The 26,567-nt window shown below is 55.7% G+C and overlaps 3 protein-coding genes across 7 annotated transcripts in view; 2 read left to right on the forward strand and 1 right to left on the reverse strand.

Annotated features, from left to right (window-relative positions):
* The first annotated feature begins 2,504 nt into the window (after window positions 1–2,504).
* LOC120502007 (prominin-1-A-like) lies at window positions 2,505–15,210 on the forward strand. Of its 4 annotated transcripts, none has more exons than XM_039708984.1 (25): window positions 2,509–3,369; window positions 3,638–3,788; window positions 4,842–4,897; window positions 5,127–5,332; window positions 5,747–5,867; window positions 5,996–6,059; window positions 6,471–6,560; window positions 6,813–7,003; window positions 7,083–7,157; window positions 7,457–7,520; window positions 7,738–7,897; window positions 8,132–8,284; window positions 8,769–8,892; window positions 9,044–9,126; window positions 9,334–9,418; window positions 9,526–9,669; window positions 9,914–9,985; window positions 10,104–10,202; window positions 10,327–10,380; window positions 10,697–10,777; window positions 11,067–11,135; window positions 11,233–11,322; window positions 11,607–11,719; window positions 12,609–12,626; window positions 13,014–15,210. In XM_039708984.1, the coding sequence occupies exons 2-25, from the start codon at window positions 3,659–3,661 to the stop codon at window positions 13,063–13,065; spliced, it is 2,394 nt and encodes a 797-aa protein (XP_039564918.1). In that variant the 5' UTR covers window positions 2,509–3,369; window positions 3,638–3,658; the 3' UTR covers window positions 13,066–15,210. The 4 variants fall into 4 exon arrangements, with proteins under 4 accessions (XP_039564921.1, XP_039564920.1, XP_039564918.1 ...); XM_039708985.1 differs by having other exon boundaries at window positions 2,510–3,369; window positions 10,113–10,202; XM_039708987.1 differs by lacking the exon at window positions 11,607–11,719 and having other exon boundaries at window positions 2,505–3,369.
* Window positions 15,211–15,406: 196 nt separating this feature from the next.
* On the reverse strand, window positions 15,407–19,470 carry HPS6 (HPS6 biogenesis of lysosomal organelles complex 2 subunit 3). Its single transcript, XM_039708983.1, has 2 exons — window positions 19,248–19,470; window positions 15,407–18,993 (listed from the first exon to the last, which is right to left on the reverse strand). Exon 2 carries the CDS (start codon window positions 18,990–18,992, stop codon window positions 16,545–16,547), a length of 2,448 nt encoding a protein of 815 aa, XP_039564917.1. The 5' UTR covers window position 18,993; window positions 19,248–19,470; the 3' UTR covers window positions 15,407–16,544.
* A 27-nt stretch (window positions 19,471–19,497) lies between these two features.
* ARMH3 (armadillo like helical domain containing 3) overlaps window positions 19,498–26,567 on the forward strand; it is a 123,760-nt gene continuing 116,690 nt past the window's right edge. Inside the window, exons 1-2 of one of the 2 annotated variants that reach the window (XM_039708993.1) lie at window positions 19,498–19,791; window positions 26,167–26,278. In XM_039708993.1, the coding sequence (XP_039564927.1) occupies window positions 26,177–26,278 (102 nt within the window). In that variant the 5' untranslated portion in view covers window positions 19,498–19,791; window positions 26,167–26,176. Of the gene's footprint in view, window positions 19,792–19,913; window positions 19,937–26,166; window positions 26,279–26,567 lie in introns of those variants that run through there. The other variant, XM_039708994.1, reaches the window with a different exon arrangement.

Below are 26,567 nucleotides of genomic sequence, written 5' to 3' on the forward strand. Positions count from 1 at the left end.
TGGGGTTGCAGCAAGTGCTGCTGTGGGAGGGGACTGCCCTAGTGGGGGTATCAGTGTGTGTAAGAGTGTGTGTGCGAGAGGTCTGTGTGTCTGTCTGCGTGCGTAAGGGAGCCTGGGGCAGGCAGAGCAGCCCTGAAGTTTGGGGGAGTGAGGGGTGCACTCCATTCTCTCTGTCAGACACCCCCCAGTTCCCTGCTGGGGATCCCACAGTCTGTGTCCCACTGCCCCATGGGGCTTGGGGCTGGCAGGGTGTCACTGAGGGCCTGCCGTGCTCGGGGCTCTGGCTGCTGCGGGGGTGCTACTAGCACCCCATGGTTTGCCCAGTCATGGGTGAGACTGCAGGAGGTTGGCTGAGACGGGGTGGGGAACACCCTGTGTGTCCTCTCCTTCTGCTGTCCCTGTGGTTGGGCAGGGAGACAGAGCCTTGAGTCAGCCCTGGAGTGATGTCAAGCTGAAGATCCCTGGAGAGATGCCTGTGTTGGCTCCTGGGCCCCTCTGTGGGCAGGCTGGAGCTGGAGGGCTCGGCCCCTCAGACCCCCAGGCACGGGGGTCCCCACAGCCCCTTTGAGGGGTGGGTGGGATCCCAGGGTGGGAGCCCAGTGTGGCAGGGAGGGGGGCTCTGCATCACAGTTAAGGTACGATTCTCCATGCCATGCTGCACGGCTGCTGTGGAGGGTGCAGAGCCCTCACTGCCATGGGCACACTGTAATGCCTTTTTGGCCTTTTTGTTTCCTTTTTTTTTCTTTTTTTTTTTTTTTCCTTCCTTCTTCCCCTCCATAGTTTGTGCCATTTATGAGTCATGTATGGTACCAATAAAATGACTTTTCGGTTTGAAGCTGTCCTGATCACTTATATCTGAGCATGGGACCAGGCTGACGTGGGCAAGGCAGAGGGGAGTTGTCTCCTTATGTCCCTGGTACCCTGGCAGGGAGTGTGGGTACAGAGCTCACTGTGTTCCCTGGATGATGCTGGCCTGCCTCTGCCTGCTGGTTCCCAGGCACAACACAGCTGGCTCCCTGCCATGCCACGGAAAGCAGAAATCCCAGCAAGGGTAAGGCAGAGGGTTGCTGGGAAATGGCCCAGTCCCCAGGGCAGAGCAAACAAGCAGCTCGAGGCCTGCCCGACACCAAGGTGATGGGCACGTTCCCTGAGGAGCAGTGGGGGCCGTGTAGTCCTGCCTGGGAGCAGGGCAGGAGCAGCTGAGCAGCATGGAGGTGTCCTGGGGGAGCAAAGGAGGGACAGGGGACTTTAACAATCTCCTCCCAGAAGCTGGGGTGCCCTGTGCCAGCTTTATTAGGGATATTAGGGATATATGCCTGTAAAACAGGGCTGATGCAGCAGAGGGTGAGAGCAGGATGGGCCTGTATCTTCAGAGTAGGAGCAGGGGTTGGGTGGACATCTGCAGTGAGGGACATCAGCAGGCTGTGACAGGGCTGAGGTCGAGGGGGCTGCAGGACACAGGTGCTGTGGTAGGAGCTCATGCTGGGCAGGTGAGGGCAGGATGGCCCCTGTGAGCCCACGGTGTGGCACCCAGAGCTGAGGCATCAATAAATACCCTCATTTCTGACATGCCCTGAGCTCTGGCAGGCTCAGTGGGATGCCCTGGGTGGGAAGGGAGCAATCTGTAGAGCAGATCCTCTATCTCTGATGGATCCTGCACATGCACCCAAGAGCTACTGGAGGGCTCCAAGGCAACACCAGGGTTGAGGTCTGACCTGGAAAGCCCAAGGATACCTGTGAAGCTCCCAAACCTCTCCCCACATCAACTCCAGTGCTGCGGGAAACTCACTAGTTGTTGCTTTTTTTTCCCTCTCTTTTTTGTTGGGGTGAATCTGTGCCCTCTGCTGCTCTTCCCCAGTGCCAGTGCTGTGCCAGAGGGTCCCACATGACACTCTGGCACCCGGCATGGGCCAGACCAGGAAGAAAACCCGAAGCAGGGCTGCCCTCCTCCCGGGGCCACCTTCACCTGAGGTCAGAGTGCAGTGATGCCTGCTTGTGCCAAGGAAAGTTAAGCAGTAACTGGGACGTGGCCATGAGCAAGCCGTGGCTGCTGGAGGGGCCAGGGAGCACCTCATGCAAAGGTCATTCAGGTACAGCTCACCCAGAGTCCCTGCTGTCCCTGTCCAAAAGGCCACGGTGTCCCCAGCAGGGACACAGGGCAGGGGCCAAGGACCATGCTGGGGGCTCCAGCTGCTTCGGGGCAGGAGGTGGAGGGTGCAGGGCACAGCTGAGGGCAGGCGTAGGGGCAGGGTGGGCAGTGGGGCAGGCTCTCGGCAGGGCTGCTATGGCAGGGTGGGCTGCTGGAGGGGTAGCAGTGGCTCTGGCAGTGTGGGGGGAGTGCTGGCTGTCTTAGACAAGGAGGGAGCATCCCCAGGGCAGAGGGCCTGCGGGCGGCCGGCTCCTCCATGCGGGACAGGGCCGGGGTCTCCGGGGGAGATGCAGGATGGGGCCAGGAGCAGGGCTGCCCCTCGGCTGAAGGAGGAGTGCCAAGATGCAGCGGGAAGGGTGGGGCAGAGGGCTCCCCCTCGGCAGAGGAGGACAGACCCCGGCGGGCGGGGGCGGAAGGGGCGGCTCTGTCCGGGCCCCCCGCCGCGGGCTCGGTGCGGAGCCGTGCCGAGCTGGGAGCTCCGCCTGCCGAGACGTGACCCCCGGGCACCTGCCCGTATCCACCGGGTGCGTCCTTGGCACAACCGGGAGCGCCCTGCGGCCCCTCCCCGCTCCTGCCCCGGCTGCGCTCCCGGAGCTCCGCGGCGGGGCGGGGGATGGAGCCATGGCGTGGGAAAGCTCCGCGGGGAGCGGGGATGGAGCCGAGCGGGCGCCCAGCCTTTGGGAAAAAATGCTGTCTGGGGACCCCTGAGGCTGTTCCCCGCTTGAGGGGACCGGGACGCGTGTGAGAAATGCCGGGTTTGCCGCAGTGCCCCATTTCGGAAGGTTTTGAGATGCAAAACCTGCTTCTGTGGCCACAGCTGGTCTGTGTTGAAACTCTGAACGGCTCAACGCACCCCATCCCGAAAGGATGCAGATGGTGTGGGGCGGAGCGGGCGGGACGGCTGCCCTCGGGAGCACCCCGGGCCACGCAGCTCCTGGGCTGGGGCAGAGGAAACCAGCACGGGCAGGGAGCTTAGCAGAGAGGGAGGAGCGGGACTCTTCCCCATGCCTGCGTCGGGACAGGTCGGTGCTGACCCTGACCCCGGTGCAGAGAGGCGACCCGAGGCGGCAGGGTGGGGCGATCCCGGCATCGCCCTCTGTCCCGGCGAACAGCTTGTCAGCAGTCACCGCTGAAACTCAAACCAGCCACAGCCCCGCGGCCGGCACGCTGCGGCCGGACCCTGCCGCAGCTGTGGCTGCACAGAGGTGTCAGAGGACACGGTGAGTGCTCTGAATCCGCTTCATCCCCCACAGCCCCCCGGTCCCTCAGGGCACCTCCTGCCTGGCTGCCCACCCCGCTGCTCGCAGGGGTGGGGATGGGTGCACCCACCCTTCCTCGGGGCTCTCCCGCAGCTCTTTCCTTCCGGGCAGGAGCGGGCAGGTGCCTGATATTTTCTCTCTGCGTTTCCTGGTCGGAGGCAGGAGGCAGGGCAGGGTGGGTGGGTGATTCCGTGCCCCGATGACACCGACAGCTCCTCTCGGTGCCCAGGTGTGCAGAGGAGCTGCTGCGATGGAGCTGGGGAACATCTCGAAGCCCACGTACGGGCCCGGCCCCGAGGCGCCGGGGAGCAGCGCGCCGGGGATGGTGGCAATGGCACACGTCTTCCTGCGGCTGGTGCAGCCACACGCCCTGCCCGTAGGTGGGTGCACGGCGGCGGGGGGCTGCTGGTGGTGTAATGGCTGGGGTAATCAGCAGTGGGCTCCCAAGGACTGCCAGCTGTGTCCTGCTCATGGCCCGTAACTGTGGGGCTGTCTTAGCTGGGCCCCAGGACAGGGGTTAGAGGTAATGCCACCTTGCAGAGTCCTGCCCCATCCTCCCTCCAGGTATCTTAATCCCAAAAATGTGCACAGCAAACCCCACTGTGCCTGCAGGGTCTTTGCCTGCTTTGCAGCCCTCTGTGTTTGCTGGCCACCCAGAGCAGTGTGTCCCGGTGCCAGTGGCAGCACTGTGCTCTCTGTGCACTGCCCTGCTTGCCAGCGCTTGCCCTTGCTGCTGTCACTGTCACAGCTCTGTCCCAAAGCAGCTGCAGGTTTGCACAGGTGATACCAGGACCCTGCAGCTGCTCCATATTCATGGGGTACATGCTGCCCACCTGGAGGGAAATGCCACTCTGGGTACTGCCAATTGTGCTTCCTCCTTCACTGGCTTCAACCCTTGCTTGCCATCAACACGCTGGCAAAGGTGTGGCTGGCAGCACAGGTCCTGCTTTGTGGACCTGTGTCACATAGACACCAGGGTACAATCGGTGTCCCCATGTGCCATCAAGGCTTGTAATGAGGGCAAGTGGCACAGGCAGGGAGAGCCCTGGGAATGAAAGGGGCAGCGTGGCAGCGGGCCTTTGCCCCAGGACTCATTCTTTACTGGCAGTGCCCTTGGGCCTCTGTGTAGGGCTGGGCTGCAGGAGGGCAGCCCCAGGGCAGTGTCCCTTATGCCCACAGTGGTGAGGAACTCCCTTGTTCTGTGAACCCCTGAGAGCCTGGGGGCTTGCAGCACTTTTCCTGGGTGCAAAAATGCTGCATGATGTGATGGCTGGGGAGGGCAGCTGCAAGGGAGAAAAATGCCGTACTCAGAGCTGGTGTGAGCTGGAGGTTATGCCTCAGGCTGGGAGGTGTGAGCAGGGTCTGGGGCCCTCTTGGAGAACTCCAGGGGGCCCAGCACCTGCTTACAGCCCTCTGTGCTTCTTGTCTCCCAGAGCTGATTAATTTTGGGCAGCCTGAGAGCGCATTCAGCCAGGAGGACATCCACGAGGTGAGCAGGCAGCTGGGGTGGGGAGCCGGCAGCCCCAGGCCACCGTGGACTGGGGGGTGCTGGTGGGTGCTGCTCTGAGGCTGAGCCCTGGATGCCGGGCAGCAGCAAGGGGACATGTTCTGCTCCCTGGGGGGACCCATGTTGTCTCTTTGGGTCTGGACAGGGTGCGCAGAGCTGAGGGGCCTTCGGGGGCACCAGTGTCATGCTGCTTCTCATCTTCCTATCCCAGCTGCTGCTCTACGAACTGGGTTTCCTGGTCTGCGTGGCCATTGGAGTCGTCCTCGCCATCCTGGTGCCGCTGGTGGGATGCTGCTTCTGCTGCTGCCGCTGCTGCGGGCACTGCGGGGGCCGCATGTACCAGAAGCAGGGCCGGCGGATGCGCTGCCGGCGCCGGGCGCTCTGGGCCTCTGTCCTGCTGCTCTCCGCTTTCCTCCTGTGAGTGCGCCGGCCGGGAGGCTCCGGATGGAACCCGGGGGTGGCTGGAAGTGCCGGCGCTTGGCGGCCGTGCCAGGAAGCTGCCATTGTTCAGGAGCAGATCCCGGCGCGGCGGGACAAGGCAGAGGAAGCGGCGGCGGTGGGGAGCTGCCCCGGGGGCTGCGCCCTGGCACCGTGCGGACCCTTCCCGACAGCTTCCCCACGGCGTACCGGGCTCTGCCGTGCCCCGGTTTCCTGCGTCCCTCCTCTGCTCCCTCGGGGCAGGGCACGTGCTGGGATGCACTGGAAGCAGGAGTCACTGGCGTGCTCCAGACCCTGCAGGCTGGGGGCTGTGTGGGTGGATTTGGGGGGTACTGGGGGGCAGCATTGGGGCTGAGCTCCCCACATGCTGACTTTGCCACCCTTCCCTTGTAGGGCTGGTGGTGTCTGTGCCCTCATCAGCAACACCCGCTTCTCCCAGGCTGTGAAGAGCACCTTTCCCAATGTGAACAACACTCTGGGTGATGTCCAGACCTACCTGGCCTCCATCCCCCAGGCACGCATGGTCCCCCTGCCACGTCTTGGGGGCAAGGGGCCAGGCGGGAGGAGCAGCCCAAAGCCCCCCAGGGAAGGGCAGCAGAGAAAGGTCCCCACCCTCACTGACACACATCTCTGTCCCCACAGCAAGTTGATTTTATCATCAACAAGAGCGATGTCCCGCTGGACTATGCCAACCGCAGCCTCCAGGGTGAGGGCGTGCGACGGGAGGGGCTGGAGCATCCCCAGGGCCTGTGGCCAGCTGCTCCAGGGCTGGGGGCTCTTGGGCAGTGGGGCTGTTGTGTGGGTTTACCTTTCTGCCCTGTGGGTGGTTGCTGATCCTGGGGGCCACTGGGCATGTACTTAAGGGGATGTCTAAAGGGACTGGGTCTGGAGGCTCTTCCAAGCTCCAGCTCTGCTCCAGTTTCTGCTTTTCCCTGTTCAGGCTCCTCTCTGGGAAGGGGGATGCAGGTGCTGGGAGAGTGGGGATATCCCCATTTCCCCCACCTGGGGGTGGGTGAGGGAGACGTGCTGGTGGTGTCAGTGTTTTCACCAGCTTTCCTGCAAGCCCCAGGACCTTGCAGGGATCCTGTTATTGACACCACCTCTCACATCTCTGCAGACATTGGGCCCAAACTGGGCAGTATGATCACCTCACGCATCAGGAGCAGCACGGATGGGGCTCTGGGGTCTCTCCAGAGCCTCTTGCAAGGTACTGGCCCCATCCCTGGGAGACTGGCAAGGGACTCAGGGGGACCAAGAGATGGGGTGGGTGCATGTTTGGGTAAGGCTCCCATGGAGGTGGATCCCTTTGGCCTCCCAGCCACACCTTGGGACAAGTGCCATGACTTTGGGGGTGCCCCTATGCTGCATTTTTTCATGAGTTTCCAAAGTTCAGCTGGATGAGAACGAGTCCCTGCCACAGTGGCAGGATGAGGCCCTGAGCTCCCCGCTGTCTCCCCAGGGATGGAGAAGCTGAAGGACACCTTTGCCAACATTGCCATCAGGCGCTCGGAGCTCGAGGAGCTGCAGAGCAACTACAGCCAGCGGCTGGTCAGCCTGCGGGACAGGCTCAACAGCACCCTGCAGAAATGTGGCTCCCCGTGTGGCCGAGTGTCCCTGGACGGGCTCGCCTTCACCGCCAACTTCAGCACGGTGAGCAGGGGCAGGGTGTGGGTGAGGGGCCCAGCAGCCCCAGCCCCCGCAGCTCCCTCACCCCAGGCTCTTCCTGCAGATCCCAGGTGTGGAGCAGCAGCTGGAGGCACTGCGTGAGGTCTCTGAGTCAAACATGGAGACTGGTTTAGAGGAGGTAAGGGGTGTCCCCTTCACCCAGGCACAAAGCTGGGTGCTCCTGCAACTGCCAGGGCTTGCTGACAGGGTATGGGTTGGAAAGAGCTCTGTCAGGAGTTCAGTGTGTGACACCAAGGGAAGGGCTAGCCTGAGGCCTGCTCACTGTCCCAACCATCCCTGCACACTCTAGGGTGGACTGGGTGCTGTGGGGAGCCTGGCTGTTGTGTGTTACTAGGATCTGGGGACAAGGGGATGTGCTGCTCAGCCCTGGATTGCAGGCAGGCATGTGAGTTTCATGCTGTGCTTCCCTGGATGCAGGTTAACAAAACGCTGGCCATGACCCCTGACAAGGTGCAAGAGCAGTCTCAAGAAGTGGTGGCAAGTAAGCAGGGCTTTGTGTGCTGACTTCTCCCTCTTTGAGGATTCCCTCCTCCCTTCTCAAGCCATTCTTTCCTGGAGGCCTTCCCTGCAGCCCTGGCTGTCCCCAGGTGCCATCAAGCCAATGTCATCCTTGGCCATGACTGCCCCTTTCCCATCCTTTCTGAGTCCCCGCTGCCCTGCAGGACCTCGCAATGTCAGCGTGTCCCTGTTCCTTGCAGAGAGCCAGGACCAGCTGCTCCTTGTCAGGCAGGAGATCAGAAGCTTGCAGGAAGGGTTGCCGCTCCTGGATGCCAAGGAGAAAGTTGGGGCCTTTGTGAACAATTCTGCATTGGTGCTGGAGGAGTACAGGGAGCCGATCATCGCCTGGGATGGGCTCAGGTGGGCTGCAGAGCTTTAGGCTCCTGCTCCTCTCATTGCTGGAGTGGGGCTTGCTGGGTGGTAGGGTTGTGGATGCAGGGTAGTCAGAGCTGTGCCTTGGAGACACACATGTCCCTTCCCTGCTGTGCTGTCTGGGACTTTTTTTCCTCCCTATGAAGGCAGCCAGTGGGCTGCAGGGTGCTGCTCAGGGTCCCAGGTGCTGCTGGCTGACTCCTGCCCTTTGTCTTCCCCCAGGTTGATCTTGTGTGCCCTCCTGTGCTGCACGGTGCTGCTGGTGGTCTTCTGCAACGTTTTTGGGCTGCTGCTGGGGCCCCTGGGGCTGAAGGAAGGCGTGCTGCCCACGCAGCGCAGCAGCCTCTCCGATGCTGGCGGGAACTTCTTCATGGCGTGAGGCTCAGTTGGCTGCCAAGGACGTGTGTGGGAGTGGTGGGATGGGCGGGCAGGGCTGGCCTGGGAATGCTCGAGCTCCTAAATCATCATTTGACTGCAGCTTAGGGGCCTGCCCCCTGGTGACTCCCCGTGCAGGTGGTGAATTGAAGGTCAAACGTGGTGCTGTGAGAGGCATTTGAGGGGAGCCCGTTTGCCCTGATGGCGAGGGCTGACAGTGTGTGTGTGGCTCCTGCACCTCTGTGAGGGAGTGCTGCCTTGCAAAGCTGTGGGAAGCTATTCTGGAATCCACGCTCCAGGGTAGAGCCTGGTCATGCTCTGGGGTCTGAAGGCAGAACAGGGACAAGCTTGTGGGAAGGGTGGTGTTCCCACAGCTGGGGGGGTGAGGGCTGTGCAGCCCCTGGGCTCTGCGAGCTGGGGGCAATGCCAGCATCAGTGCTGGGCCACTGGGCTGCTGGTGTTGATGGCATTTCTGTCCTGGCAGAGGGGTTGGCTTCAGTTTCATCTTCTACTGGCTGCTCATGCTGCTGGTGATGATCAGCTTCGTGCTAGGGGGGAACATTTACATGCTCTTCTGTGAGTCCTGGCACAACCAGCAGCTCTTCCAGGTAAGCTTGCTGTGGGGAAACTGCCTGGAGATACTGCTTCCTAAATGAGGGCTGCTGGTGGAGCAGAGGCAGCACTAGCCATTTAGGATGCTCTTCCAAAGTGTCCTGCCCTGCACCATCTCTAGTTTCTCCATCTCTTTCCTTCTCTCAGCTCCTGGACAAGATCCCTAACTTCAATCTCTCAGAGCTGCTGGGCCTGAAGGGTGACACGACAAACTTTTCAGAGATATACAGGTGGGTGCCAGCCCTGACACTGTGCCTTTGGTGGGGGTAGAGCTGGTCAATGCCCTCAGATGATCCCCAGGAGCAGGGCAGATGCCCCACCTTCCCAGGCTGTGGGTAGGCACTGATTGCAGGGAAGGAGCAAGGTGCAACCTACCTGCACAGGTGAGGACATCTCCCTTACCTGTCCTGTTTTAAACCCATGCCCCCATCCTGCAGGCAGTGCCAGCAAGATGCTTCCCTGTGGCAAACTCTGCACTTGGACCAGAGTGTGTCCCTGGATGAGCTCTTGAATATCAGCCAGGTGAGCGTGGGGGTGCCAGGGTCCTGAGGGCAGGAATCCAGACCAAGGGCTGAGAGGACAGTGAGGGGCCAGCACCTGTCCCATCATGGCCCCTTTTGCTCTGGCAGTACACAGGAAATATCACCACGGATTTTGAGAAGATGAACATCACCCTAAGCCCAATCTCCCTGCTCAACCAGAGCCAGAAAGACCTGCTGCTGAGCGCCAGTCAGGCTGGACAGCCTCCCAACTTCACCCTCACCCTGGAGCAGGTGTGCTGGGTGTAGCCTGGTCTTGGGATCAGGGTGGAGGGGCTGGATGTGGGTTGAGGAGGTCTTTTGCACTCTCCTTTTTGCTGCTGTGAGAGTCCTCTGCCATCTGTGTAACCCATTAGGGTAACAAGGCACATCCTCTGCCCAGAAGGCCCTGGCTCTTCTCTGTCCCACAAAGAAGGGGTATAGCTCCCCTTGTGCACCCCATTCCTCATTCTCATAGCTCTGTCTCTGCCTCTTGCAGCTGGATCAGAATATGACCCAGGGAAGCCTCCTGGATCTGGCTGCAGAGCTGGAGCAGCTGGCAGGAAAAGTGGTGAGAGACCATGATACCCCAGGGCCACAGCCACTCTGTCCCCAAAGCCACTGGTTACTGGGCTCCTCTGTGTCTGAGTGTTGAGGGAAGGCACAGAGCTGGGCACTGCTGACTGCAGCTCTCCCAGGGCACAGACGTGAAGGAGAGCCTGGAAGAAAATGCTCACGACCTGAGGGAGCTGGAAAAGGAGATGCAGGCGAGCTTCTCTGGGCCACTGGTGAGCGATGCTGGGGCCTGTCCTGGGGACGCTGGGTTGGGCTTCCCTAGAGCTCAGAGCCTGCTGGCAGGTCTTGTCTGAGCTGTGGGTCTGCACCTCTAATCCCCCTTCTCTCCGTGCCCAGCAAAGCCTGAAGGAGAGCATCTACTCAGTGCAGAGTGGGGCTGCCCAGCTAGAGGTAAGCTGCACAAGGGGAGCGCATGCCAGTCCCAGGCACCCTGCAAGGCACCCTCAAGGTCCTGCAGTGGAGGTGGTGGGGCTCACCTGCAGTCTGGGGGTGCAGGGGCTATTCATGGGGTAGAGGGAGGGAGGCCATGGACCCTGCCAGGTGCAGGCTCCCTCCACCTGAGGTACCTGGCACTACCAGCGTGTCACTGCTGGGAACACCACAGCTCTGAGAGGCTATGCCCCAGGGAGTGCTGCTGTGCAGGGCTGGTGAAGTGCAGTGCAGAGACCCACTTAGATCACAGTGCTGAGAGCACCTTTCACCTCAGGGACAGACAACAGCTGCGCTGGACAAAGCCAACAAAACCCAGGAGTTCCTGGAGAGTGAGATGTCAAACATCGTCGAGAACGTGAGCTTGCCTTGCCCTGCTGTCAGGTCACACAGACCAGACCCCCTCACCAAGACCTCCCTCTATACAGGGAACTCAAACCTTGTCTGGCTGCTCATCCTGCTTGCCATCCCTGGGTGCCTCCTGCACCCCTGGGTGCCCCCTTCCCTTATGGCACCCCTGGCAAGGGACTGGGGTGGGGTGAAGCCTCCAGCCCTGTTGCTGCTGGGCTGAGGTGGTCTGAGAGCCCTGGTCCTGACATGGAGGGGGCTGGTGGTGCAACATCTCCACTCTGTGCTTGCCCCTCCAGGAGACACTGGCCTTCCTGGAGCAGCTGCTGGATTTCTTTGAGACCTACATTTCATGGGCCAAGAGCAGGGTAAGCTGAGCCTTCCTCAGTGAGGTGGTTTTGAAGGGGAGAATGAGCTGCAAGGCTTGGTGGGTGCTGATACATGCTGTCCCCACCATGTCTCCAGGTGAGAGAAGATGTGGCACGCTGCAAGCCCATAGCTCAGTCCTTGGATAATGTGGAGGTCATTGGCTGTGACTATATCATGGACTCTGTGGTGAGTGGGGCAGCGGTGTGTAGAGTGACACACACATGTGGGGTGGCAGTGAGGTCCTCTTGTCCTCCTCATGCTCAGGATCAGGGATGCGGGGAAGGATCAGGGATGCAGGGAAGGATCAGGGATGCACAGGAAGCAGCTCTCAGTTTCTGCCCAGCAAAGTGCTGTGGCTCAGAGGAAAGGCCAGGCTCTGAGGAGTGGGTGGTCATTGGGGAGCGCTGGGAGCAAAAGAGTTGCTCCCAGTTGCTCTCTGGACCTAATGGCTCTTCCTCCACCCTGGGCAGAATGCCTTCTGGTTCAGCCTGGGCTGGTGCACCTTTTTCCTGCTGCCCAGCATCATCCTGGCTGTCAGACTTGCCAAGTTTTACCGCCGCATGGATATTGCTGATGTGTACAGGTGAGGAGCAGCCCCACCCCTGTGACCACTCTGGGTCTGGGGTCCCCCTGCCACCTGTTCTTCATGTCCCGTGGCAGCCTGTGGGGCTCATGCTGAAGTAATGTGGGCTGGGGAGAATCTGAGAGGTGACTTGGGCCCCTCAGCCCCTGAGGATGGGGATGTTCTGGAGCTTTCCTCTGCCTGCTCGGAACCTCCTGTTTGGGCAGACAAAGGTGCATTCCCTTTGGTGGAAGGAGCCTGGCAGGGCTGCAGCCACAGCCTGGCTGGAGTACACCACCTGACTCGCTCTGTTTTGCACCATTTTTGTGCTGGAGCACTGGCATGGGAGCACAGCTGGATGCTGTGCAGAATGCAGTGTGCTGCATGGTTGGTGGCTCTGCCACGAGGGTGCAGTGCTTGCTCACACCCCTGTGGCCACCCGTGTCCTGGGGCTGTCCCTCTGGGACACTCTGCCTGGCCACTACCAGCACAGGCACTGACCCCTGAGGGTATGAGCAGTTTCTAGCTGGATTTCCAGCTCCTGAGGGCTACGTTGTGGCCCTGTGGTGCAGCTGCTGGGCTGAGGGTTCCCCAGCTCCTGCCACCCCTCTGAGCTGGCTGCAGACATGGGCTCAGCCGCCCAGGAACCTCGGGGAGCTCAAGTTGAGGCACCGGGAGCTGCGTGCTGCTGAGCGTGGGGCCCTGCTCTGCCTACCTGGGGAAGGAGCACTGATGCTCTGAGGGCCTCTAAGAGCCAGTGCTGTTCACACCAGGCAGCCAGCACCCTGAAGCCCATGTGCTCTCCTTTTGTGACCTATGGGAGACCTTGTCCCACCATGAGATGCTGTCCTGTCCCACAAGGCATCTTCTTGCCCCACTAACACTGTCCCCTCTTTTTTCTCCCCTCTAGGAAGGAAGACTTTGAGATGTAAGCTACTTACACTGCCAGGTCCCTTTGTGGGGTGGGGGGCAGCCCCTGTAGGTACAGGGGGGGCAGGGGACAGAGGGAGGGGGGTGGGGACCAGGGTGAGTGCAGACCAAGGAGTGTGCTGGTACCAGGGGATGGCTGTGAAGGTGGGACTTTTATAGTGCATGCAGTTGTGGTGAACCCTATCAGCTTGCCACACTCCCAAGTCTGGAGGTGCTGCTGGTCCCAGTCTCCCAGGGTGGTGGGTTTGGGGAAGCTGTCTCCATATACCCTATTTCCTGTAGGACTGTGGGTGATAGGAGTGGGTTGATATTTGACCATTCCAGTGCATCCTGAGCTGTCCCTTGCCCCACTCTGTGGCTGATATACAGGACCTTGGTTTTGCAGGCCACCAACATTCAACGCCTACAAAATCCCCAGGCCTTCCACAAGGCATTAGCTCCCATCACCCGCAGATGGAGGAGGAAATGGACAGACCCCCTCACTTGAAAAATGTGATTATTTATTTTTGCAGGGACCCTGCCTCTTTCTAAGGCTGTAATTTTTGGTGCCAAACAATAAATGGTGTGTTTGTGTGCACTGTGGGATGTGACTGTGCTCCTCAGGTCTAGCAGTGATGGAAGTACGCAGGCCTAGGGGCTGGAGGGTTCCCCACTGCTGGCATGAGCTGAGGCTGTGCCTGGGACCACAGGGCTCTTTCTGGTGTTCCCAAGAGTGCTCTGCCCACAGCCAGGTCGATACAGGATCACTGCTCAGTGTCACCAAGACTGGGTGGTGCTCCCCTCACTGGGCAGCCCTTTGCACCTCTGACTGGGTGAGTGCCAGGTCCCTCCCTGGGACAAGCCACACAAAGAGCCTCCTGTCTATGAAGTGCCACCCCAAGCTGTCCCCAGAACATAAGGACTTCCCTCTGGCAACCCTAGCACGTATCATCTGTGGATTTCCAGTGAGTTTATGGGGTGCTTGCAGCCCACACCTCCTTCTCTCTGCAAGATATGGTGCCATGGGTACCTCCTGTGCCCATGCCTGCACACACCACGCTCTGCTCAGAAAAAGCTGCATGCACAGATAAATCAAGGGTGACTTGGTCTAGAGCCTTGAGGCGAGTTCAGGTATTGCTTTGTGCTGCCCCTTGGTGCAAGTGCAGGGCCCATCTTGAAAGCTGTGTCAGGCACAGGGGATATACGTGAGCAGCTTGACTCATTTCCTTTGTAGCAAAGTCCAAGTTTCTCTGGAGCAGAGTGAAAGGGCCAGGCCAGCTCCCCTTCCACTACGTGCATCTCTTACTGCTTTTCCCACTTGCCTTCAGATCTAATTGCTAGTTTTTCTTTGGGCTTTATCTGAGGCTGCACCGGCCTTACCTCCTGCTGTCTCCCCCAGCAGTGTGACTGCAGAGAGCCCTGTGCTTGCCTATCAGTCAGCTTAATCTGTCCTTCAGATTGCTTTGGCCCCTGCTTCCCCCAGAGACGCTCACCCTTCCTGGTTCTTGCCCTGAGATATCAAACAACCCCTTGGAGAGCATTGAGCTCAGTTTTCTGCCCTGGACCCTCAGCCTCCAGAATTCTATTTCCTGTTTGTCTGGAGCCCATACATGGAGGCCTCTGCCCCCAGGCCTCAGGCTGTCCCTACTGCGTCATGTTCCTGCTTCCTCTTCCCTTGCTGTGCCTCGGGGCTGCCAGCTCACACAGGACTGCTGCTGGCTTCAGTTTCTGCTTGCTGGCTCTGTGGGCATTGCTTCTTCCCTGCTCTCTGTTTTCTGCAGAGCCAGTGCTGGAAGCAGGGAGCTTCACCCTCATTCACTGTGCTACCTGCATCCAAACCCGGCCCTGGCAATGAAGACATACCCCCAGATGACTGCACAGCCTTTGCCAAGGTGTGGGGCTTGCTCTCAGCAGCTCCCCATTCAGTGCAGCTCCAGGGCAGTGTTCCAATCTCTGGAGTCATGAGGCTCTAAGAGGTGCTGGGGTCCATCCATCATCCTCCTCCCAAACAGCCCTGGGAAATGGGTGGGAGCAGAGTCAGGCAAGGCCACCAGCTGCCTGGAGAGGAAGCAAGGACAGCTCATTACAGAATGCCCAGAGTGGATGCCACCAGCTCTCCTTTCAGGCCCCGCTCCCTCCGCTCACGTGTGGCAGCTGCCAGAGAGGGAAACTCACAGTGCCCCATGGCCACAGCCATACAAGGACCCCGCCAAGGAAGGTCTCATCAATAGCCAGCCAGTCTCTAGGGAACCATTGCAGCAGTTCCTCTTCCTCTTTGCCAGGCCTTTTTCCACCACAGGGACTTTCCGCAGCCGAGGCCTTCTCTGGGGGAGACCCTGCCACCTCTTTCCAGTGGTTTCACAAACAATAACCTCTCCAACGACAGCTCTGACACTGTGCCTGGCAGCAGGACTCTGCTGGGCTAGCCAGGTGCTCTCTGTAGCTAGTTTGCCTAAAATACAGAGAATTTGCAGCTCTTGAGAAAAAAATCCTCCCTTCCTCAACTCTCTGTTGGGCCCAGCCACAGCCTTGCATGGCCTGGATGGCCCTGCCCTGTGGCACATAGCTCCAGCCTGCCTGTGCAGACTCCTGCCTCCCTGGATTCACAGTGGTAAGCAGCTGAGTACCACAGAGGGCATGAGCTATGTGGGCACGCTCTCTGAGCCCAGCTCTGCCAGTTGTGAGCCATGCTGGGCAGCACCAGAGAGATGAGCCTGGCCACTTTTCACCAGAGGCAAAACAAGACTGCCCTCTTCCTGAGGGTGTGTACCCTCATACCCCCATAACATCCACCACCACCTCAGCAGTGCTTTAGGAACCTTTATTTTTAAAAGGAGTCTGTCTTCCACACTTAAGACCACTCTCAAGAGGATTAATGCAGGTGAATCTCCCGCAGCCCAACAAGGCACCAGACAGCTCCTTCACACCAGAGCCCAGAATGCAAAGCCACAGCGAGGGTCTCCCTCCTGGTGGAGGGGGCCAGGCACTGGGCACCTGAGAGAGGCTGGAACCTGGATCTTCCTGCACAAACTGCTCTCAAGTTACATTGATTTTGCAAACAGAGGCACAATATGAGCCAGACAACCCTGACAAAGCCCCTTTGTATGCAAAGGGCAAAGGTAGAGGAGATGGGAACAGAGGGCTCGGGTGTCCTGCAGCATAATCTAAGCTTCCACAAAGGAAAGGGAAAGGCAGGGCCAGCCCCAAGCTCTCACAGCCTGCTGCAAGCTTCTCAGCTCAGCAGAGTTTGGGTACTGTCTGGGACAGAGAGATAAGGGAATTAGGCTGCTCTTTTCAGCTAAGTAGCTGCAATCAGTCACAGCTACAGGACTGATCCCAGAGGAGTTGTGGCGAGACAATGTGTGGAGTGCTGCAACTGCCAGCGTGTGTGCTGGGACCCCAGTGCCATTGAGCTGTGCCACACTGGCATTTAGCATCTGACTGAGCCCAGAGCAGCAGGACTCAGTGACCCAGCTGCAGGAAACATGCCTTGTTTCTCACAGGCAGAGCTTGGAGCTACCATCCAGCTCACTAAGCAGAGAATGGGAGGGGGAAAGACTGTGTACTGCCTGCCACTCCACCACCAGTACCAGAGGATCACGGAAGTAGAAGTGGAGCTAGAAAGGAGCCAAACAAACTGAAAACAAAGTGCTTTGGGCAGGGAGCAGTTCTGTAGTTCTATAGTGCAGCCAGTGTTTTCATCTGCAAATGCACCTGGCATTTGCTCCTCCACTGGCACACACACAATTGCACTTGCTAGGAAAATAACCAGAAAGCCTGCCCTGTTTCAGAGATCCCCCAGCCTCAGCCACCCAGCAGGCTCTTTGGGATGCTGCAGGGATGCTTCAAAAAGGAGCAGGCTTCCGTATTGCCAACACAGGTAGGATTTCCCTTCCTTGTGCACCCAGGGCTTGGGATGACATTGTCCTTCCCCCCTTCACACACTGTCATCCTGTAGCAGTGCTGAGGGCGAGGAAGTCCTTCCCATGGATGGCTGAGGAACATCATCAGCCACTGCTTTTGAGGGGATTTTGTGCTCTCGGGGTGGGGTGGGAGGGGGGAAGGTGCTGCTCTGCAGGGCATCTGAGTACATCTCGTCCTGGACACTGGGACGCTGCACAACCCTTTGCAGCAGTGGCTTAAGCAAGCCCACAGTCAGCTGGTTCCCCTCGCTGGAGAAGGGCACTGGGTCCTCCTGGGAATGAGGGAGGTGCTGCAGGACCGTGGTGAGGATGTCTGAGGCGGTGAGCTCAGCAGGGCACAGCGGCCACAGCCTGTCCAGGTAAGGGTCCAGCTCCCGGTGCTGGGCAAACTCAGCCAGCAGCGCGATGAATATCTCCTTGTTAAGCAAGGGGCTGAGTTTGGAGAACTTCTCTGCCACCTCCACCACCCTCTGCCACTGCTTCAGATGGATGAGAAGGTGCAGAGCTTGCAGCACGGCCTTAGGCCTCTTGCTGCAGAGCAGCAGTTCCAGCTCCATCTCGTCATCTGCCTTGCCGTGTTTGTTCTTTCGGGCCAGCACTCCCAGTGCTCTCTTGTACAGTGGCACCCGGCCTTCTGGGCCCTCCTTGCTGCTGTACGACCAAGAGCTGCTAACGTACTGCTGGGTCAGCTCCACAAAGCTGGGCAACCACTTGGGTTTGAACGTCAGGAAGGAGCCGCAAATGAGCTCAAAGAGTGGGACCATCCCATTCTGACCCACCTCCTCCAGCTGCGGCTGACACAGGACCTTCTTCCATACCTCTGGGGTGGCCCTGGCTACCAAGAGGCCGTCCCCATTCTGCTGCAGCTGCAGGCAGCTCCTTGTGGCCTTCCAGGCAGCCTTGGGGAAGGAGGCAAAGACAGAGTTCAGGTAGGCCAAGTTGTCCTTGTCCATGTCAGACTGCAGAATGCGGCTGACCTCCTGCTCCACCAGCTCCTTGCAGTAGCTTTCCACCTCACTCTCTGGGGCACACACCACGCAAGTCTTGAGGAGCTCCAGGCTCATGTAGCTCTGCAGCTCCCGGCTCACTGCGTTCAACAGCTTGGCGTAAGTGTCTTGTAGGCTTCGGGCTGGCTTCTGCTTCTGGTGGAGGCTGTGCTGCAGGATGGCAGCGAGGACCACAGGAGCCTGGAATGTACCACCTTTCTTCAACTTCTCCACCGTCAGCTTGGAGCTGCTGAGGCTCCTCCTCTGATAATATCTGCAGGCCTCCTCAAACACCATCTCCACCAGGCATGGCTCAGGCCTGCTGCTGTCCTCAGGTTTGGAAAAGCTAAAGCTGTAGATGCCACTCTGACTGAGGAGCTGGATACTGTCCTCCTCTCCCTGGGACTCCAGGAAATGCACCTCCTTCATGCTCAGGACTTCCTTTTCTACAAGCCTTCCACTGTTCTGGTTGACAAGGTACAGTACTCCAGCCAGCACACAGGCCAGGATGCTGCCAAAAGTCTTCAGCTGGACAAGACTCCCGTGGGCCAGGGGCCCGCCCTCCAGGTCAAAGATATGCCTCTGTGTCCCATCTGGCTCCACGATACTCACAGAGCCCTTTGTGCTCACCAGCAGCAGACCCCCACTGTTGGACACAGCGGAGGTGTGAATGTCCAGAGGCGCAAAACCTGAGAGAAGGCCCACAGAACCCAGCAGGAGCTTCTTGAAGTCTGACTCGCTGCTGGAGCGCAGCACCTTGCTGTGGATGAAGCCTGCAGAGGGGGCTGTGATGGTGAACTCTGCCTTCTCTGGATGCCAGATGAGGAGGAATTTAGAAATGGTGGCAAAGCCGGCAGCAGCAGGCACTAGGAAGACGTGTTGGGGAGAGGCCAGGACCTGGTACTCGGGGCTGTTGTGCAGGACGATCCTCGCAGCGCCCAGCCGCACGCCCCGCTCCCCCACCTCCAGAGCACGGGCACACACACAGAACCTGAAGGCACACTTGCTCACGTCCGAGTGAGCACCCAGCGGCGGCCTCTCCTCACACCACACCAGGCTGGCTCCCTGGCTGCACACGGAGACGACTCGTGCCCGGGCACCCTGGCACAGCTCCAGCGTCTGCAGCAGCTGCCAGCCCACGGCCACCACGAAGTGCCAGACCTCGGTCCGGCCGTGTTCCCACACCACGGCCAGTACCCAGGAGCCCGGTACCGCAGGGCTCTGCAGGAAGAGCAGTCCCACAGGGGCTGGCTGGGGCGGCTGCCAGCTCCTCTCCAGGTCGGCTCCAGCGATGCTGTGGCGCTGGAAGGCCACCACCCGCGGCAGGGAGGGCGGCCGGCTCTTCTGCAGGAGCAGGAGGTGCTGCCCGTCGGGGCTGGACTGGACGTGGCTGGGCTCTTCTCCGCGGCACAGCAACTCCCGCAGCCAGTGGCCTCGGCTGAAGTCACTCAGGTCGGAGAGCTGCCGCAGCTTCATCCTGTCAGCGACAGCACGGCGAGCTGGGGCACGGAGCCGCAGCCGCCACTCGGTCCCCTCCCGGAGCCCCGCCACACCCCACTCCCCGGCACCCCGCTCCCTCGGCTCTCCAGGAGGGCCCACGGACGCCTTTCCCCCGCGGCGAGCCGGTTCCGCGGCAGCACCTCCAGCGACCGGCCGCGCCCGGAGCTCCCCGCTCCGCCCGAGAGCACTCCGCGCTGCCCGGGCACACGCCCCGCTCCCGCCGGGACCCACCTGCCGCGGCGGCGACTGGCGGCCGGGGCCGGGCCCGGGCCAGCGACAGCTCCGCTCAGCGCTGCGCAGTCACGGGGCCGCGGGTTTCCGGGCGGAGCCGCTCCGCGCCGCCGCGGGCCGTCCCGCTCCTACTTCCGCCGCCGGTGCGGGGTGGGCCGCGGGGCCGCGTCCTGAGGGCGACCCGCGGGTCCCCGCAGACGGCGGGGCCATTTGTTACCGGGGCGCGTGTCACCCCGTTCCGGGGCCGCTCGCTGCCCACCGCGGTGAGCTGCGGGAGCGGCCGCGCGCAGCCCGTGCAGCGGGAGGTGCTTCTCGTGGCCCGCCGGTAGCGGCGCGGTGCCCCGGTGCCGGCCCGGGGAGGCCCGGGCCTGGCGCAGCCCAGCCTCCGCTGCTCGTGGGCCGCGCCGTCCCCGGCCGCCCGTGGTTTGGGCTCGAGATAACTGCGAGGAAATGAACGAGCGTCCGCTGCTCATTCCCGTGTCTGGTTCACCTCGCCCTTCTCCGAACACTTGTGCGGGCAAAGCAAAGGGGAGCAGCAGCAGTGGTAAAGATTGGTAGCTTGCAGTGCTCATTATGCTGAGGGCACCGGCACTTGCTGCTTGGGCGAGCTGCGGCCTCGGTCAAACCCTGTTGCGTATGTGGCTGTAAGAAAGTTTGTTCATCAGCAGAGACTGTAATCCGAATGTATGGTGAGAGCCAATTAGGGCGAGCGGGTGGGTGGAATATGCAAAGCAATGAGATAATTTGAATCATTGCAGTGCGAGGTGATTGCAGTTCACCAGCTGTATGAGCTCTAGTAGGAAATTTACAAAAATGTAGAAGAGGAATTTCGAGGGGAGGAAAGGACAACAGTGTGGCTTTCCAGTGATAATAGGTTGATCCACTGTGTCATTTATGGCACTTTTGCTGTCTGCAAAGAGATACTGTGGGCAGGGTACATACAGTGTAAAAAAGTTAAACAGTTATTGGCTAGGGTGCACAAAAGGAACAGCCAGGCCTTAATGGGCTGCTGGCTAAGCATTCATCTGCTCCCTCCCCCAGCTAACACACCAGGCAGCCATGCACACATCCCTTAGGAGGGGAAGGGTCAGCCTCTGCTGCTCAGAGTTGCTGAGTTGCTATATTCTGGCTCCCCCTTTTTTTTTTTTTTGAATTTACACCTTTTCATGTTTGCATTTTAACTCCTGAGTACTTGTGCTGCTGATGGTCTGTATCTCAAAAATGTTACCCACTCTGCAGCTCCACCTTTCTTATCTTGGCATGACTTTACTGTGCAGCTTCTTAGAGCATAGCAGCTGCTTCAGAAGTCAGAGCCGAGATTATGCAGCTGCACTGTATTCAGCATGGGCCTTGGATCCACACCACCAGCTGAAACCATGGGAAAAGGGCAGGGGAAGGTTACAGGGAGAGTATTTTTCTTCAGAAGGAAGGCATTTGAAAGAGTCTACAGGTGACATGAGCTTTTAGGTGGGAGTGTAAAGGCAGTGCAGAATATTTAATGATAAACTATGTGGGATGGATTCTAAAGTGTTTGAAAAGTGAAAACCCAAAATCATTTTGTGACATGAGAGAGCTGGTCATGGTAGCCAGGAATACAGAGAGAAAGTGTGGTGAAATGAAAAAATTACCTTGTATGAAAATGGTGTGAACAGATGCTGGTGGAAGCATGCAGTGCTTGTCTGAATGGACTTGACAGGAAGAAGCATAGCTAGTTGGTGGTGTGAAGTTGATGGATTGGATGTTATTTTAACTGGACATACAGAAATTAAATGCAGTTATGCATGAAGTGTTAAAATCATAGCTCAAATGTTACTCTTTTATATCTAAAAAGCAGGTGCAATGGGAGAAGTAGCATGTGGCTGTATTTGCATTAGGAAGCTGCTTTTCTATTTTTTCAAGAGGTAAAAAATGGGTTATAAGTGGTATAACTTTAGATTGCACTGTATAGAAGCACATAGACTGCTCTGAGTGGGGTAGAAGGAATTTCTAGTAAAAATATATATACTGTGGCTGTGCTGGGGGTTGTTGCTTTGTACTACAGAAAAAGTAGGATCTTTATGGGTTTTTTGTCATTAGCACACCTTCAGAATATGTTTCTCATTATGTACTGCCTGAAGGCACCTGGAAATTCTGCAGCATGGATCCAAAGCTTGTATGCTGTTGTACTGTTTCCCTTGTTGGTGGGTTGAGCACCTTACAGTTGTAGACGAAAGCACAGTCTGAGCAGTTTTTATTCCAATGGACAATACACAAATGAAGTTGTAAGCACTGGATGGAATATAAAAGCAGTGTGGATGTACTTGCACAATCTGTAACTGCCAATGCAAGAGTTTGTGGAGAATAAGCTGCAAGAGGGCTCATGGCAGAAATTTGGCCATGATGGTTTCTAAAGCCTTGAAAAAAGCCCTATGTGTTCTTGCTCTCTTTGTTTTCAATAGTGGGCTGCTGATGGGTGGTCCTGGGGATTTTAACAGAGGAGGTGGGTCCAGGCATTCCCTGTGCACTGGGATTCATAAATTCTTGTGCTGGGTGCAGGTTGTGTGTTGCTTCCAGTGATGGATGAGTGCTGGGACCTGTGTTGTAACTGCCTGTTGTTCAGGTCCAGTATTTACAGATTCATCACATGGATTAAGTGCAAGTTTTTCCTGCTACTTCACTGAAGTATTTAATGAGTGCTTAGCTTGTAACATATTGCTTTAGGAGATGTGATTAACTTTTAGACGGGGGTTTATCTCCCCCTCTTGCATGATGGAGGCAGTTTTTGAACAACTTCCCTTTAATCCTGAGTGATGTACCTGCAGAACACCTTGAAAGGCTATGCATGATCACACTGAGTCCCAGGTGCATACACTGAGGGAGGGAGGAAGCAATTGCTGGCTTTGAAATGTTTGAACAGGTGAGTCCAATCTTAGTAGCTCTGACAAGTCCAGGGACATTGGATTTGCAAAGCAGAAGTATCTTAGTTCTTATTCAGACTCTTTAGAAAAATAGTTGAGGTTCAGGGCTTTGACGTTAACAAACTAATACAGATCACATCATTTGCACAGCCTTTTCCAGGTAGTGAATAAATGGCTTGCCAAGTAAGTCATATGTGAAAATACAATTTTGCATCATCTGTATTCTTTTTGTCTAGCCAAGAAGTGTTATAGTATATTTTGTGAGGGGTCCACACTGAAAAAAAATACACTTATTCAAGTTTGGTTGCATGTGGGGGTTGTGTATGTGCATTTGTAATCTTGAAAACTTTCAGGTTTGTTAGCCAAGGCAATTGAATGCAAAGTGCTGTGCTTGATGGGCTGCATGGAAGATTACACAAGTTACAAGTTTTGGATCCTGATGTCATTATGGTGTAGATGTGCATTAGTGTTATCCTCTTGACAGTATTTTTGCTGGTAAAAGACAGTCTATGGAATACTAATAAGTCTGTGCAGGAGCTGAGTGACAATGTGGAGCATTGTGTAGCATTTCTCAGTGTGCACAAGTCTGAGTAAATCTCAAACTCAAAATACCAGGTTCATTTGCCCTGTGGCTACTCTAACAAAAAGCTAACAGAGCTGTGTTCATTGGAATGTCATATGTTTGGTTGGAATCTCTGTTATGAGTTCTGGAGTGGAATAGAAAGGATGGTTGGATGTGCTCATCTCTTCCTGACTGCATCAGCTGATCCTGGGGTTGATGAGAGATAAAGCAAGAGTCTGCCTGAACTCGTGTCTGCCATGGCTTTTATCTTCCTGCCTTTGAGATGCCAACACTTGTGCTCTGTCAAGTTTTCTTTTTAGTTCTAGATGAAGCATCTTGGATCCTCTGCTGCACAGCAAAGTATTTGTTGTTCTAAAAATCCCCATGTGTGTGCTTCTCGTGGCCCTGAGGGGCAGTTCTCCTGTGCAGCCAGTGAATACAGCAGGATTCACTTAGCAGCATGTGTTAATGGAAATGACCTATTGACAGAATAAATTATCCATTTGAACCTAAAATGTGGAAAATGCACCGATGCCTTTTAAATGTGGTGTTTAAAGGAAAATTGTTAATTATCATCAGTTTTGTTGTTTTCATAAGCTGTCAGGGCATCATGACAATTTGACACCTCTGCAAACTTATTTATAAATGTTTTGTGCATTTAACTGTTGTTTTCTGCAGCTGTGTAGAAGGTCTCCATTAGCAAAATGCAGTTTTCTGTTTGTCTTTATGACATCTAGAAAATGTAATTGCATAAAGTGAAAAGAAAAAACCATTTGTATGACCTGATTATCATAGGTCATGAAACAAACACAGCCTAATAAAACATTGGCATGAGAGGCATGGTTTGCATTTCTCTCTTTGCTCCTCCATATGTTCATTTGTAGAATAGCAAATTATAAACAAGAACATTATTTAATCCTTGCCTCTAGCAGTTGTCTTTGTATGTGCTCTCTGCAGCTTTGGTTGAGAGAATGTGAATCCCAAGACCCATTTTGACAGAGACTAGAATTTTCACGTGCTCATGTGATCCTTCTGGTGCTCACCCTGTGTATCTTGATGTATTTAGATTTTTCCATCTTTCTGGAAATGTAGGAGAAGGGTTAAAATACAGCTCTGAAAATCCAGGGACTAAGCAGAGCTTATTGATCCCCTCCCATTCACGTACACATTTGATGTGAGAACGCTGACCTAGAAGCACTGAGAGTTAGTTTATTAGTTTTGACATTGGGATTCGTTAGCTGTAATTCAATTAGAACCACACTGATGGATGTGTTTGTATGCTGGGGCTGGCAGCTGTTTTAGCTTCAGAAACTTATAATTGTAGTAGGAAAATTGTTTTGTGCAATCTTACCTAAGATTTGTGTTCCTAGGCTAAAAGTGACATCACTCTTGATTTGGTTTTTAATAGATTTCTCAGTGTTTCCAGTTGTGTTTCTAATTAGAATAATGTCTTATTTCCCTCGACAGTTTAAAAATAATGCAAAGTTGGTAAAAGAGAAGCTATCAAGATGATTGAATGTTTTCTTCTCTTGTTTGTTAGTTGGGAATTTTCTTCCATCTTAGTTGGATGCATAGACCTCCTAGGCTATGGGAATAATTTTGGTCTTTGCAGAAGGTTATGGTGCAGTTGTTGCTAAACTTTCTTCTGTCAGGGTCTCAGGACTCTTTCCATTCTCACCCCAGCCCATAACCAGCCAGCTGGTTCCCTTTCTGATGGGAAGACAACACCTCTCTGCCTGTGTAAATGTTAGCTTTTCAGGTGTGAGATCTGCTCTCTCTCCTGCCCTTTCCCATCCTGGCACAGCTCCTTCCCTTTGCACCTGGGGCAGCGTCTTTTGCAGCAGAATTGTTCTTCCAGGCATGAAAATGTTTTTCTGCCTCTTATAACCAAGATTTATGGCTAAAAGGATGGATATTTGAATAACTAACTCTGGAAGCCTAGAGAGTCCTAGTTGAGAACATAGTTATAAGTCAGCTAAAAATTGTCTGCACTGGGAAGAGTGTAAGGGAGATCTGGAACTGGTATTCAGCAGTTGATGGAACTTGGTCTTTGAGGGAAAGACAGGTCTAAACCTGTGGGAGGGGGTTCAGGCAGTCTGGGATTGAGGCTACATCCAAAGCTATCTCCACAGCTGCCAGCTCAGAAAGCTCTGGGTCCTTGATTGGAATGGTGAACTTACCCCTCTGTGCATAATTTATCATAGCTGAGTGCAGCTACCACAAGAGCCTGCCCATGCTTTTCTGGAGCATGACTTTAGTCAAGGCTCTGTGTGTGGGATGCTGGTGCCATGTGTGTAATTACCTTTGGAGGTATGGGAGAAAGTCTGGGAGCTCAGGGGTATGAGAAGGGATGGCATTCCCCTTCTGCGGAGTACTTCTGACATGCTGCAGTGATGGAGGAGGTTAGAGCAGTGCTAAAGCTGTGATGCTTGCCAGGAAAATCTGTGATTGCAAATAAATGTGTATTGGCGAGGTCAGAGTAGTGCTGCACTTGGTAGCATCACACATGAGGCTGAGAATATGTGGTAAGTTGTGTGTTCTGACTCAGCCCCTGGAATGGGTTGTCTCTCACAGAAGGCTCAGGACCACATTACATTGTGTAATAGCTATTTTTGTAATCAGGATATTACTTTTTTTTAAAATAGTATAATCAGCAAGACACCAATTAATGATAGTAAAACTTCTTTGTGGTTTTAGAAAACCCTTTGCTGTCAAATGGATAATGAAATTAATTTGGTTTTAAAAAAAAAACCCCTCTGAAGCTTGTCCCCTGTCTTGCATCCTCCTCCCAAAACTGAACCACATGGGATGCTTTTGAGGTTGGGCTTCCTATCTGGCTTAATTTGGAGAGCAGCTGGCCCAGACAAGGATGCTAAGGTGCAGAGGCAGGTGTGAACAAGGGTGGCAGGAGTGCTTTATGGAGGTTTTCCCTGTGTTGGATGCCACTTCAGAGTACAAAAAGCAGAATTTGAAGTGCTTTGGTAGGCAGCAAATTAAACAGAAAAGAGAAGACTTTCAAATAGTTTCAGGAGCTTCTTGTCACCAGATGCCTTTGAGGCTTGACCAGCATCAAAAAAGACTGAGTACCTATTTGATATCAAGTATCAAAATTCCTCCAGTGAGATTAAAAAATACATACTTTTGTAAATGTAAAGTGTATTGGTCTGGATAATGAATCAGTTTCTAATAGAGAAGAATCAAAATTTATCCATAAGGAGCTTATTCTGTTTCTGCCTGTGTGTGGAATTCTGCATGCCTTTGAAATGGGATGTGGAGCTAGATGGGTCCTTTGATCTTGATTTCTTATCTGTTATAGTGATAAATGCCCCTACTTACAGCCTGTGAGACACTGTTAGTATTTCAGTGCAGTGAAAAAAATCTTTCATGGTTGAGGCAGGCCAGATATGCCTTGAAGAAAAGTTCAAGTTTTCTAAGCTTTTTTGTCTGTTCTTACCTTCAGGGTATCCAGCATGGCCCAAACAGAGAAGAAAGGTGGGCTGCTCCGGAAATCTTCAGCCTCCAAGAAGCCATTGAAAGAGAAAGTGGTGTTGATGTATGATGAAATTTTTACGGTGAGCAGTTGAGCATCTCTTTTTTCTAAAGTGTTGTGTTAAATTTTCTTGGTTTAGTTTATGCTGAAGGTTTTTTTCCAGTGGATTTCTTTTCTCAAGGTCGAGCCTGCACAGTGTAGGCACATGCTCCAGGCTCTCCTGTTGTCTTGCAAAACTTTGTATTCTGCTCTCTTCCAAAATGTCTCCATGTCCTGTTGCCTACCAGAACCATATAATCTATGGGAAGTCATGGCTTTCCCCAGTATTTCTCAAATAACAATTCAGAAAATAAACAGAGATCCCAATTGAG

This window comes from Passer montanus, unplaced genomic scaffold, assembly GCF_014805655.1.
Source record: "Passer montanus isolate IOZ18808 unplaced genomic scaffold, ASM1480565v1 scaffold21, whole genome shotgun sequence".
NCBI classification, from domain to species: domain Eukaryota; kingdom Metazoa; phylum Chordata; class Aves; order Passeriformes; family Passeridae; genus Passer; species Passer montanus.